Source organism: Geotrypetes seraphini, chromosome 13, assembly GCF_902459505.1.
Source record: "Geotrypetes seraphini chromosome 13, aGeoSer1.1, whole genome shotgun sequence".
NCBI classification, from domain to species: Eukaryota; Metazoa; Chordata; class Amphibia; order Gymnophiona; family Dermophiidae; genus Geotrypetes; species Geotrypetes seraphini.
In genome coordinates, this window is record NC_047096.1 from 67754419 (window position 1) to 67768915 (window position 14497).

The window sequence follows — 14497 nt, forward strand, 5'->3', positions numbered from 1 at the left end:
ACCACTTTTGCTGGTTTGTAACGGGGGGAAATAGTTTCTTTTGGAACTGATTTTTCTACTTTGTTTGGTTTTCTTTTCTTGTATATGCCTAATTGATATGTATATAAAAATAATTGAAAAAACCTCAAAACTGTTCTATCTCCTTTTCAGTATTACTCTTGTTTATCTTTATACTATATGAAAGGATGGGGGGGGGGATGGGATATGTATGTATTATTTCCTTTGATGGAATTAAGTGCTGGTTATTTTGTACAATTGTTTGATAATATGTTGCACTTGATGTTGGTTTTTAAAATGAATAAAGATTTTTTTTTTTTAATGTTTAAATTCTTTTCTCTTTCCATTTTTTTAAATTTGTTGTAAAGCACCTTGTGTCAAAGAAAAGCAATGTATTAAACTTAATACACTATAAACCAATCAATAATTTTTGTGCTTTTACATTACATTACATTAGTGATTTCTATTCCGCTAATACCTTGCAGTTCAAGGCGGATTACAAAAGAAGTTATCTGGCCATTTCCAGAGGAATTGAAGAGAAGAGCGAGTTGTTTCAGAGAATTGGGAAGAGTCTTGCGGTGTTAGTTTGTCTTCAAGGATTTCTTGAATAGCTTTTATTCTAAGCCTTCAGTCAGTGAGTCATTAACTGCATCAACATAGTAAAACAGCTTAAGTTACGGCAGATTTGTTCAGTTCAGCGGTTGCTGAATAAGGGGGCACTGCAAATGCATTTACACGCGTTATTTCTTACTCACTTGGATTACTGTAACTCCTTGTTCAGAGGACTTAGCTAAAGAAAACTTAAATGGATCCAATTAGTTAGAACACTGCTGTAAAGTTACTGTCTGGGTCAAGGAGATTTGATCATGTTACCCCATTACTGCTTACTGGGCACTGATTGTCGGTTTCATTTCGTATTACTTTTAAGACTAGTCTTTAAGCTCGTTACATTAATGGGTGCTAGAATAGATGTGTGTGTCTGTCTTTCTTTCTCTCTCTCCTTGGCCGCTTTCTGTCTGTTTGTCTTTCTTTCTTTCTGTCTCTCTCTTTCTTCGGCTGTCCACCATCACCCCTTCCCTGCTCCCCCTGTCCAGCAGCAGCCCTTCTCCCTTCGTTTTACATCTCCCCTATCCAGCAGCACTCCTTCACCACTCCCCCGTGTCCAGCAGCAGCCCTTCTCCCTTCATTTTACCTCCCCCCTGTCCAACAGCACCTCTTCCCTGCCTCCCCTGTCCAACAGCACCTCTTCCCTGCTCCCCCTGTCCAGCAACATCTCTTCCCTGGTCCCCCCTGCCAAGCAGTAGGCCTTCTACTTTCCTTTTACCTCCCCCCCCTGTCTAGCAGCACCTCTTCCCTGCTCCCCCTGTCCAGCAGTAAGCCTTCTCCCTTCCTGTTACTTCCTCCCCTGTCCAGCAGCACCTCTTCCCTGCTCCCCCTGTCCAGCAGCACCCCTCTAGCCCACTGGCATGAACCTCATGTCCATCTCTCCCTCTCTTACTTCCTCTGTCCATATCTCTCCCTCCCCCTTCTGTCCCCTCCCTGAATCTCTTGCCTTCTCCTCATCTTGCCTCCTCCACATCAATTTCTCTCTTCACCCCGCTTCCCTCATGTCCATCTCTCCCTCTCTTACTTCCTCTGCCCATATCTCTCCCTTCCCCCAGTCCTATATGCTCCTCCCTCCTACACCTAGATATCTGCCAGCGTGCTTGCTGGTCGACACTCTGTAACGCACCCCTGCCGGCATCTACTTTTCCTCCTCCTCCTTCTCGCCTGCTCACCCGCTCGCTGCATTTAACTTCTTAGAAAAGCGCTGCGCCATGCTGTTGCTGGCCTCGGCGTCTTCTGTCCACTGCGGCCAGCCCTAGTGGAAACAGGAAGTTGTCAGAGGGCAGGCCACAGTGGAGAGAAGATGGCGAGGCCAGCAGCAGCATGGTGCAGTGCTTTTCTAAGAAGTTAAACGTGGCGGGCAGGTGAGCAGGCGAGAGGGAGGAGGGGGAGAAGTAGATGCTGGCAGGGGCAGCAAGCTCCCAGCCTCAGAAGAAGTGGCGGGTTTTCCCCCCCACTGGATCATGTACAGGAGGGGCAATTTTCCCCCCCACTGGATCATGGCCCCTGTGCCCTCCCCCCTCCCGTTCTGACGCCTAAGAAGGAGCAGCAGCGGCTGCAGCGGTTTGTCTGGCAGTGAGTGAGGGCAGGAGGGGGGAATTGCCGGCGTGTTCCCTGCCTCCGTGTTCGAAAATGGAATTCGGCATGGAGGGACACATCACGCTGTCAGGGAACATGCCATCCTAAGTGCGCATGCGCTTAGGATTTTATTATAGCGGATTATGGTGTTGATACACAAAATTCTGCATTATTTTTGTCATGGCTTCTGCTCACCAATTTCATTTGGTAAAGCTGTCTCCTCGCCAAATTTCCAGAGTTTTATTATGAAAATCTAGGTGTGGTGTGGTGTGTCCCGTCAAGCTCTGGAATCAACTTCCTTTATGTTGTTGGAGTTCCTTTTTGGATGATTGATCCTATTTTTTACATTGTTTATTGCAACCTGAACCCGAATAACACTCTAAACAAAAGATGGGGTAACCTGCACAGAGCAGCAGTTACAATGAACAAACTCACCCCCAACCACCCCTATCCCCTTTATAATAAGACGTGCTAAAAAAAAAAAAATGCTCTGACGCTCTTAGAATTCTATAAGCATTGGAGCATTTAGCACACCAGACCACGCTAGAAACCTCAGAGGGCTTTACTGAGCAGACTGGTGCCGGTGTTTATCTGCCATCAATTACCGCGTTACTATGATGATACAGTTTAAGTTGATGACTCACTGACCAAAGGCTTAGTTAGAATAAAAGCACAGAAGAAAACTTGCATTCAATTCTTTAAAAGCTGATTGCACTGAAAAGAATTGCAGTGAGCTCTGTGCCCATATGTATACTAAATAAAGTGGTAACGAGGCCTTCATAGAGTCGCTGCACCTGTATAAATATATAACACTGACATCTTGTCTGTACTTGAGCATAGTGTGATTTTAGTGATTCATCCTTCAGCAGTAGAAGAGGGAAATCCTCCATAATTTTTCTTAAGATTTTTAGCTCCAGGATGTATGTCACTATAAGGGGTATTTGTTTTTCTATATTTGGAAAAAAGGAACTGATGATTAAAAGGAGATCTGATATGCCCTGGAAAAAGTAGAAGAAACACACATAAGGAAGACCTGAAGAATCTAGAGACCTGCACTTCTTGTATATTGTAGCGTGGCCGGCCCTTATGGCTTGCAGTAACCGGCCTACGCTCACAAAAATTCTCCCCAGCGTGCTTCCCCAAAATGGAGGAAGTCCCTGTTGTGCAGAACTTAACCTATGAGTTTAATCAGAATGGCCTCACACAGGTAAGTTAAGGAATGAAAATCAAATTTATTGTTCAATTCACAATTCTCAGGAAAATGCATCAAAAGAAAATATACTCCAAAAAGATCTTTGGCAAAAAAAATAGTACAAACAAAATATCCTAGTAGCCAGCCTGGTCTGGATATCGGTGCCAAAGTTCTTTATCAATGTCCCAGGTGTAGCAGAGTCTCATAATAGTCCTTGACTCTCTCAGAGTCTTATTCAATAAATTGGCATTGTATAAATCCTGTCTTCAGCTCACAGGATATTCCCAGTTCCTGAAAGGAACTTGCTACAGTGCCTCCTAGAGCAGCACTCTTGATAAGCAAAAAAAAACAAAAACTTCTCATGCAGACACAGCTTAGGCTAACATACATTCCCTTAGTTAGCATACTTCAGATAAATCCTTATGTTCAACAGAAATGGAATCATTCAACAAAACTTAGGGAAAAAAAAACAATTCCACATTAATTAATTTCCATTTCTTCCAAGATTCCCACCTCTGGTAAAGAGTTGCAATCCATAGGTTCTCCTTCAGGATTAAGCAGGATTGTATCATCTGATTCTGTGTCCAGCATTTCAATGTCCCTGCTCTCAGGGGGACCTGGAGGCTCCTTCCACCTGAGAGCTTCTCCTCTGTCTCCCTTCCTCTTGGTCAGCCAGCCCTCTAAATGCTGCCAAGCTGTTGTACCACGCCCAGCCCTACTCCGGGGCTGAACTTCCTTCAGCTGTGTTTTCCTTTTCCCCTGCTTAGCCAGCTTGACACAAAATGGAGGATTTAAAGAGCCCTTACCAGTTTTCATCAGGCTGTGTTCTGCCTCAGGTTTAAACACAGCCTGTGCTTCCTGATCTTGTTCCTGCCTATCAGGGATAACATGGTCAGCCCGGACTAGTTTCAGGGAGTGATTTTTGTGACTCTTCCCTGGCACAAGGCCGGCATTGGACTCGGGCTTGTGACAATATACAGAGAAAAAAGAAAGTCTACCAGACAGCTACAGCATTTCTCTCTCTATTGGATGAATTTCCCACTTCTTAGGTGACAGGTGTCCTGGCAATTTACCAAGTTTCCCTGCCTACTGTCAAGTGTTAGGATGTGTTCTGTAGAGAGGACAGAGCTTGTATACCATATAGGCTGGAGCCTCTTATTCTGAAAGATCTATTCTCTATTCCATGTCCATCGAGTAAGGCCTATTTAGAAGGAAAGAAAGTAGAAGAGGTAGGTTTGGGAAATGCACAAATAACGAGGTAGAGAGACTACATATAGAAAGCTAGAAATGATGGCTATGTTGTCAACATCTCCAGCTTGAGAGCTACACTACTAATGGACTCTTTCTACTATGGGGATGGCTGTCTGTCTGTCTATAAAGGGGAAATGTAAAGATGCTGAGTCAAGATTATAGCCTTATATCCTTTATCATTTTCTGAATATTACACACAAGGAGGCGTTTGCTAGATTCTGATTCAGGATTGATGTGGTCCTCAAGAAATCAGGATATAATATTCCTAACTTCTCCAGATCCTAATCTTGGATCATGATCCCATTATTGGCATAGCCATAGGTGGACCCAGGTAGGCACAGGCCCGCCCGGCAGCGGTACTCCTGTTATGTGGCTGCTGGGGTTCACCAGCCTTAACAATTACTGATAGTAGCATTTGCTGCATCACATAGTGAGGGTTTACTTGGTCTAGTAAAGTTGAACTCTTATAAAATACAGACCAATGTAAAAGTCTGGTTATATTTAATAAAATTTGATATACCACTTTGTCTTATAAAAGCTAAAAGTGGTTTACAATATGTAAAGACAACCTTAGAGCCAACCAAGGGACCCGACACGGTCCGTGTTTCGGATGACACGCCTTCCTCAGGGGTCCATGGTAGTTAAGGTATAAAGCAAACTGCGTAAAAGGTAACAAACACACGCCAATCGGGTCCCTTGGTTGGCTATAAGGTTGTATATGTTACTGCATTTACTAATAAACAACGCCTGCATCTTGTACATTGTCTGCAGTCTGTTTGTTGTTTTCTGGTTGCTGTTGTTTACTGCAGACTGCGTTGGATTTTCTTTCTCCCTTTTGTGCATTACAATATGTAAAGCACAATAAAATGCGAAAAGAAAAGAACTACCAAAGTCAGACAGGAGAGAAAATATACTCAAATGACTAAATGGAAAGGGAACTTGTTTATGGCCTTTATGTGGCTCTGGCATTTTAAAGCTGGCATTCAAAGTGGTGGGCACTGGAGGATTGGAGGGCAAATTCTATAAGAAGCACCCAAAACGTAGGCGCCGAATTAGGCACTGTTCAGCGAGATTCAAGTAAAATTGGGTGCTGTTTAGTGAATCGCGCTGAGCGGCATCTATTTTGGAGGCGCCCAATAAACAAGCCAGCTCTAGGTACAACTAAAACTTAGGCGCCTATATGAGCACCTAGGCACGCTTAAGAGCAGTGATTCTGCAATAAGGCGCCTAATGTGCATAGTGCCTATTTTTGTAAAGACCGCCTAAATTTTTAGAGGCGCCTTATTGCGGCATCGCTCTTTCTTGATAGGCACCTAAGTTTCAGTCATTGCTGATTAAAAAGCTTAATTGAGCTTGTTAATCAATATAGGCACCTATCTAGTTAGGCGCTTCTGAAATAGGGGCCTAACATTACAGATTTTGGGCCTAAGTGACTTGCCCATGGGCACAAGGAGCAGCACTAGGATTTGATCTCACAACCTCTGGGTGCAGAGGCATTAGCTCTACCAGTGAGCTGCTGCCTCTGCAGGGGAGATAGAAAAGATAAACCAGACCACTGTGTCAAGAAGCAAGTGACCAGCCAACATCAGTGAGCAAAATTAAAAGCTAACTAAAAAGAATGAGACTTCGATTTCTTTTTTAAAATTCTTAGTAGACAATTCTAGCTTCAAGGGTGCTGGCAGACTGTTCCAGAGATTAGGTGCTATGAAAAAGAATGCAGCCTTTTGCGTGGATTCATAACATGCGAACCTGGACGAAGGGAGAGTTATTTCATGCATAAATATTTTCCATTTTTGTGTTTCTACTGTAACTCATTTCCCTTATGGCTGCACGGGTTATTATTTGCTTTTAGGTGAGTATAGGGATGGAGTTTGGGCACAGTTTATAAGTATACAAGTAGATTATAAAAATGTAGTTAATAAACTGTATGCACCTACTTGAATAATCAAGATGCAAAATACTGGTAGGTTTCTGTTGCTTAAGCTAGTATTTTATAAAGACACTTATCTCTGGATTCTAGAACCACTGCCTCAGTACCCTTAGGTTGTGAGTTTGATCCTAGAGCTCCATGTGACCCTTGGTAAAACACTTAACCCTCCTTTGCCCACAGTTAGATTATGAGTCTGCCCGGACAGAGAGGGGAAAACTATCAGAGAACCTGATCAATGTAAACCATCTAGGATATAAGTCGTATATCAATACATAAATAAATTGCGTGCACAAAATTGTGCATACAAATTTGAGCATGTACCCAATTTGAACTTGCAATTTAATTGAGTAATGAAACAATTAGTGCCAGACCATGGGGAAAGAAGGGAGGGCGCAAAAGGAAGGAAGGAAGGGAAGGAGATGCCAGACCATGGAGGGGGAGGAAGAGGTGTCAGGGAAAAGAAAGAGAGGAGTTACCAGAGCATGGAGGTGGAGGAAGAGTTGGAAGGGAATGAGAGGAGAGAGATGCTAGGGCATGGGAGGGAGAAGGGAAGGGATGCCAGGCCGTGGGGTGGGAAGGAAGGAAGGAAGAAGAGAGAGAGAGATGCCAGAGCATAGGAGACAGAAGTGGCACAGGGTAGACAGTTTATGGAAGGGACATAGAAAAAGAGAAGATGCCATATAATAGAGATAGAGAGAGTAGATAGTTGATGGAAGGGACAGAGAGAGAGGGCAGACAATGAATGGAAGGGACAGAGAGAGAGAGGGCAGATAGTGAATGGATGGGACAGAGAGGGTGGACAGTGGATAGAAGGGGCAGATAAAGAGAGCAGAGGCTAGATGGAAGGGGCAGAGAGAGAGAGAGAGAGGGCAGATGTTGCATGGAAGGGAGAGTGAGAAACAGACGCTATATAGAAAGAAGAGAGTGAAGAAAAGATGATTAAAAAAGAAATGACAAAAGGTTAAAAAAAAAGGGGTTTTGTTGCTTTAGAATAAAGTAGTATTGTAGTATTAAAAGTTCATAAACATGAAATGTAAATAAGGCAATCTTTTTATTGGACTAAACACTCTTCCTCAGGTCAAGACAGAATATCATAACACCAGTATACTGTACTGGCCTGAATAAGGAGGATTTGGTCTTTGAAAGCTAATTGAAACATGGATTTGTTCAATAAAATGGTATTTTCTTATTTCCCATCATTTGTTTTATTTCTGTTTGTTAATTCTTTTTCTTTATTTATTATTTTTCTTAATACAGTTCATACAGAACAGTAAAGAATGAAGATAAACTATATACTATATACATAAAACATACAGAAATAAACACTTACTTAAAGATAGAATCTTCCTAGCCCAGTATAATGGAGGAGTTACTGGCATTATTACAAATTAAAATTAAAATAGGAAAATATAAGCTCAAGAAAAGAACCTTAGCTAAACCATCTTAGTGCTTATTATTTTAACTCCATATCAAGATCAGCCCTTATTTATTCTGTCCTTGTTCCCGTGAATCTGGTCATTGTTCCCATAAATCTAGAAATTGTTGCAAGTGTATAGGGTCCCACAAAATGAATTCTTTGTCCTGAAGTTTGAAAACACACTTGCAAGGAAACTTTAAAAAAAAATAAAGCATTCAAGGCTAACACCTAGGATTTTAAATTTTAAAAATTATTTTCTTCGATACTGAGTTGCTCTAGAATATTAATACTGAATCACCGCAAAATTTCATAGATCTATTTTTAAAATACAATCTCATAATCATGTTTTTATCCAATTCACTTAAGCAAGTTTGTTTGTTAACTTGTAAAGTGATGATTGTTCTTTCTCAGGTTTTTGGGGTTTGTTTTTTTTTCAAATTTACATTTGCTATCTTTATATTTTGCACAATATTAGGGGACATGTACCACTGTTTCTGTGATGTTGAATTGTATCTAAAGTCTGGCTTCTTTGTGGTTCAGTTTAACTTTTGTCTACATATTTCTATTTTTAGTTTATGATGACATATTCCACACTGGGCGAGGGTGTTTCTGTGTTCTTTGTGTACAAAAGACATGGGTTTCTGATAGCATTGACTGTGCAGGATCAATCTGTACTACTCTGGCTTGTTTAGTTTTACAGTGAATGTATTGATGTTTTGCTGCTCACTGCAGTGTGTAAGATGCTGCCTTTTCCTATGTACACTCTTGTTATGCAACGTGTGGATTATTACTAAAAAACATGTTTTTCATATAGAGGGGGGGGTGTTAGGAAATGATGGGCCCCATGTATCATATTATACTAGGTATCGCCACTGTACATTAGCTTATTTTATAATCTATGCACATACTTGTCAAAATCAGCCCATACTCCCAAACCCGGATCCAGATTCACCTGACAGGATTCATCCAGTCCTGGGTTTATTCCACTGCATGCAGGGACCTGTAGTCTTGCTTTTCTGAGGGTTTGCAATGGAGAAATCAGAACTACAAGTCTCTATATGCAATGGGGATATACCCAGGACTGGATCAACCCTAGTGGGTGAATATGGATCCACTTGACAACTACACCTACTGGTAAAGTGCAACCTCATGTCACCGTCGGTACTTTTACACAAAAAATAACCCTCTATGACAGGGGTGTCCAATGTCGGTCCTCGAGGGCCGCAATCCAGTCGGGTTTTCAGGATTTCCCCAATGAATCTGCATGAGATCTATTTGCATGCACTGCTTTCAATGCATATTCATTGGGGAAATCCAGAAAACCCGACTGGATTGCGGCCCTCGAGGACCGACATTGGACACCCCTGCTCTATAATGAATGGTGTAGTGCTCTTTCTTTTTTTTTTTTTCCTCAGTGAAAATAGGATATTTGATACCAAGATTGCTCCCATAATTATAGTGAAATTTACCTGCATTACAGCATATGCAATGAATTCTTTTTAGCTAATTGCTCTGGATTCTAGCAGCCTGGAAGAGATGATTCATGTCTTTACCTCAGAGCTGGCGTTTTGTGAGCAGAACTTGGTTTCTTTCATAGGATACAGCAGAATTCCAGGCACTGGTTGTGTCATTTCTTAGAAAGGTTTCTGCTACCTTCCTTTTACTGGACACCCCTCCCTCTACCCCAGGGGTGTCAAAGTCCCTCCTCGAGGGCCGCAATCCAGTTGGGTTTTCAGGATTTCCCCAATGAATATGCATGAGATCTATTTGCATGCACTGCTTTCATTGTATGCTAATAGATCTCATGCATATTCATTGCAGAAATCCTGAAAACCCGACTGGAATGCGGCCCTTGCAGAGGGACTTTGACACACCTGCTCTACCCATATTTGTTATATATAAGGCACAGGCAGAATCACACAAATTCTGTTCTTTAGCCAAACATCCTTTGGGATTCTTTTATACTCCTTCTCTCCAAAACACTTTTTTTCACTTTTCTCTGATGAGCTGCAATTGTGAGCTACAGCCCGTCTTCACTACCACCTTAACTGCCTGTCATCAAAATGATAATTATATATTATCATAGCATCAACAACATCGCAATTATCCATAATCACATGATAAAAGGCCAACCCATTGTCAATTATAAGTGGAACTGGAAGGGTTTGGAAAAGGCTTAGTGCCACCAGAAAAATAAAAAGCCAGCAAGCATTCTGAGGCAGGCGTTTTGGTGAAACTTGACAATTAGATCCTTATTCTGCTAGAGAGGTCTCAGTCATCTAGCCTGTGGGGTGGATATCTATAGTCAGTGACAGCAGGCCTTCTAGTATAAAGCATCATAATACTCTATTATGTGCAAAGGTGCAGCGATCACTTCTTTAAAGAGAATGTGGTGTTCGTGCTTGAAATGTGTCACATTCCGTGCACTTGAGCTTAGAAATACTTCAGCTACTAAGTGCAGGTGACACCTGTGGGTGCTTTATTATTCATATACTTTCCTACCTTCATGTCATCTGGGGAGGACAGATACTGTTAATTGTATTCTCATATATCTACAGGCAAAAGGTAGCAAAGTAAGGGAGGGGAGTGCATGGCACAGTGGTTAGAGCTATAGCCTTAGCACCTTGAGGTTGTGGGTTCAATTCCCACACTGCTCCTTGTGACTCTGGGCAAGTCACCCAATGCTCCAGGTGCATTAGATATAGTATAAGCTCATCAGGACAGATAGGGGAAAATACCTGAATATAAACCTTTTTAGGCCATAAGTGGAGCATGCTACAAAATAAATAGCACCATCAACACAATAGACCAGGGGTAGGGAACTCCGGTCCTCGAGAGCCGTATTCCAGTCGGGTTTTCAGGATTTCCCCAATGACTATGCATTGAAAGCAGTGCATGCAAATAGATCTCATGCATAGTCATTGGGGAAATCCTGAAAACCTGACCGGAATACGGCTCGCGAGGACCGGAGTTCCCTACCCCTGCAATAGACAGATTCATTAAAGCAGTGGCCCTTCTTTTAACTCAGTGGCTTTCAACCAGTATGTCAGGACACACTGGTGTGTCCTCAACAGATGGGAGGTGTGTCACACACACACAAAAAAAAAATTGGTGCAAACAGCAAACCTGTGTTTCATTTACAAACATCACTATCTGCTAACTGAGAAGCCCAGTCCAGTTCTTGAAATCCCAATGGCTGGTCCCTACCGGTATTTCTGCTTCCTCACTACTGCTAATAACAACTGCTGCCGCTTCCTGGCCAACTGATCGTGTTGCTGGTCTGTTGTTTGCTATCTATTTCTGAGTAGCATATTTGCAGGATTTTCTGTTGCTTCACAATATCTGGCAGTGGAGGGATTTTGTGTTGCTATTACCAGGGTGACACTAGAATTTGGATATATATTTGTATGACGAGTGAGAAACCTGGAATTGATGTGTTGTGTACAGCTTTTTGATATGGGATAGACACATAAGAACATAAGAAGTTGCCTCCGCTGGGGCAGACCAGAGGTCCATCCTGCCCTGCGGTCCGCTCCCGCGGCGGTCCATCAGGCCTAATTGCCTGAACAGTGTCCCTGACTAATTTTGTAACTGCCTCTAATCCTCTAATCCTATCCCTATTACCTACCTCTACTCCTATCTGTACCCCTCAATCCCTTTGTCCTCCAGGTACCTGTCCAGACCCTCTTTGAAGCCCTGTAGCGTGCTCCTGCTTATCACATCCTCCGGTAGCGCGTTCCATGTATCCACCACCCTCTGGGTGAAAAAGAACTTCCTGGCGTTTGTTCTAAACCTTCCCCCCCTTCAATTTCTCCGAGTGTCCCCTTGTACTTGTGGTTCCCCATAATTTAAAAAAATCTGTCCCTGTCTACTCTTTCTATGCCCTTCATGGATCTTGAAGGTTTCTATCATGTCCCCTCTAAGTCTCCGCTTTTCCAGGGAGATACGTTCATTCTAGACTTATAATTAAACAGTGAAACAAGTAGGCATGCTTTGCTCGGCTGTGAGTTGTAGTATTCAGTGTGTCACTTACATGAACATTGTCTGTCAGGTGGTGTCATGACAGAAGAAAGGTTGAAAACCACAGTTTTAACTGTAATATAACATGTGTGGCACAGTGGTTAGAGCTACAGCCTCAGCACCCTGAGGTTATGGGTTCAAATCTCATGCTGCTTCTTGTGACCCTGGGCAAGTCACTTAATCCCCCATTACCCCGGGTACATTAGACGGAGTGTGGGTCTGCCAGGACAGAGAGGGAAAATGCTTAAATACCTGAATGTAATAAATAAAATATTTTAAAAAAAGTACCAGTACCTGAATGTAAACCACTTAGACTATAAGTGGTATATAAGCACTACAAATAAATAGGTTTCCTAGGGTTAAGCGCAGAGATGAATAATCTTATTAACCTTAAAACCAGCTGGTACTCAACTTTGCTTCAAGTAATGGGGGTTAATTTTTTGGTATCCACAGGTGTCAGTTTTAGGGCTCCTTTTACTAAGGTGCGTTAGCGTTTTTAGCACACGCAGCAGATTAACATGTGCTAACCCCACGCTACGCGGCTAGAACTAATGCCAGTCTCATCTAGGACACACCCCCTCACATAGCAGTACAGCCAAAGGCACTTTTTTTTTTCCTATGTGATATCATCCTGAATGGTCTGCTTCCATATAGTTTGATGGCTATTTCATAACACTTTTCCTAGCTACTAATACAATTGGGCGGATCTCCCTACTTTGAAGCTTCCTACTCCCCCTCCTGTTGCTTCGCGGATATCCATTTTTTAATGACTGAACTGCTACCCCGTCACTGCTACCTTCTTGTATCTAGACTAGTTTATGTCTCTGGTCTAGTTGTTGTCTTCACTTCCTGTACCATTTTCATCTTGTAAATCAATATGGTGGCAATGCCCTATTGAAATGGTGGCATATCAAATATTCAATTCAATCAATCAATCGGTAATAGGGCGCTTCTTTACTGATCTGTATAGAGAAATCATGAATTTGTGATTAGTTCTGCCTGCACCTCAAACTTTTGTGGGCTGCCAGAGAATCACTGTTACGGAACAGTAACTTTCACACCGTTGATTCAAAACAAGTCTTGTCAATGGAATGATGTTCTTTCTGTCGTCAGTTTACAGTTATTATGAAAGAAAGTACAGGCCTGGTACAGTGCTTAAAAGTATGAAGTGCACAAAAAGCTGATTGAAAAGGAGGTGAGGGAGGAAGGAGCATTCTAATAACAAGTTTTTTTATATAGGCAGGCAGTACAAATTTTCTGTGTGTAACAGTTAAATTTGAGCACACAGTCGCAATCGTACAATTGGTTGTCTAAAATCTAGCCTGCAAATTTTGTCCAGGCAGATGCAGGAGGATTTTCAAGGGAGCTTTGAAAATTGACTATTGGAAGTATTATCTTATTCAGCTGAACAATGCCATCTCCAAAGAGGAAAGTGTACTGGATCATCAGGCATTCGTAGGGTAAATGTGGACTCCCATGTGATCACACTCAACCAATCAGAAAGTGATGAAAAACAAGATGGCTTCTCATCCCTATTTATCATGGTATTAACGTGCAAACTCTACTCTCACTTGTTTTCTCTTGGCAATGGCATCCTAATATATTGTTAATTCAGTATGTGCTAAATATGTAAATTTGTAGGATTAAATCAGTGTACATTGCATAATGATTGGTCTTCAGGAGGCTCTCAACGAATCCTTGAGAGCCCTGGAGACACCCTGCAAGGCAATCATTATACAATGTACACTAATTAGTTTTTTGCTGCATGTGACATAGAGAGTACAGTGGCTGTTATAAAATTCAGTGCAGTCTTACCTGTGCATGAAGGTCAACAATGATTTTTTCATATTTACTGTAGTCCCGTTTATTTTGAGGAGTCCTCTCCTCGTGCCATTTCCTAATCTTCTCATCCAGCTCTGCGTTGGCCTTCTCCAAGGAGTTCACCTTATCCAAGTACGAAGCCAGCCGAGAATTAAGGTTCTGCATGGTTTCCTTGTCATTTGTGAATAGGACGGGATCACATGAGCCCCCACCAAAGTTGTTGCCACTGCCCATCCACCCTAATACAGAAGAGGCCAGTGGCCTAGCGGTGGAAACCGAGATGTGACTTCCTCCAGTTCCTCCATGCACGCTTGACGAGCTGTACGAGGTATCTACATGGATCAGATGGCTTTCACTACCCTTAACCGATCCAGAAGAGGACCAGAAGGGGCGGCTGGAGCTCATGATTAGATCTACTTTAGATCCAACTCAGGGCTCAGTGTGTTCCAAGCAGAACTGCTCTGCAATACAAATGAATCTTTCTTAACCTCAACAAGACTCTTATATGCCTTTCAGTGTGGGAGTTCCCAAACTACACCAACAGGATTATCTCAGCTGAATACCGTCTATACCTTTCCCATTGCTCAATCCTGCTTTTCTTCCACTGGTGTTATTATTTTGAATAACAGCCATACACCAGGCTTTCTTTTTTATTTATTATATTGACAAGGCGTGTCTTAGGTGG

General features: G+C 42.3%; 1 protein-coding gene across 3 annotated transcripts in view; it reads right to left on the reverse strand.

The window, feature by feature from the left end:
- Positions 1-14295, reverse strand: part of LOC117347277 (keratin, type I cytoskeletal 19-like) — a 45958-nt gene extending 31663 nt beyond the window's left edge. The window contains exon 1 of one of the 3 annotated variants that reach the window (XM_033917978.1): positions 13807-14295. In XM_033917978.1, coding sequence (XP_033773869.1) covers positions 13807-14217 — 411 coding nt within the window. In that variant the 5' untranslated portion in view covers positions 14218-14295. Of the gene's footprint in view, positions 1-3886; positions 4107-13806 lie in introns of those variants that run through there. The other 2 variants (XM_033917977.1, XM_033917979.1) reach the window with 2 other exon arrangements.
- Between the last annotated feature and the right edge of the window lie 202 nt (positions 14296-14497).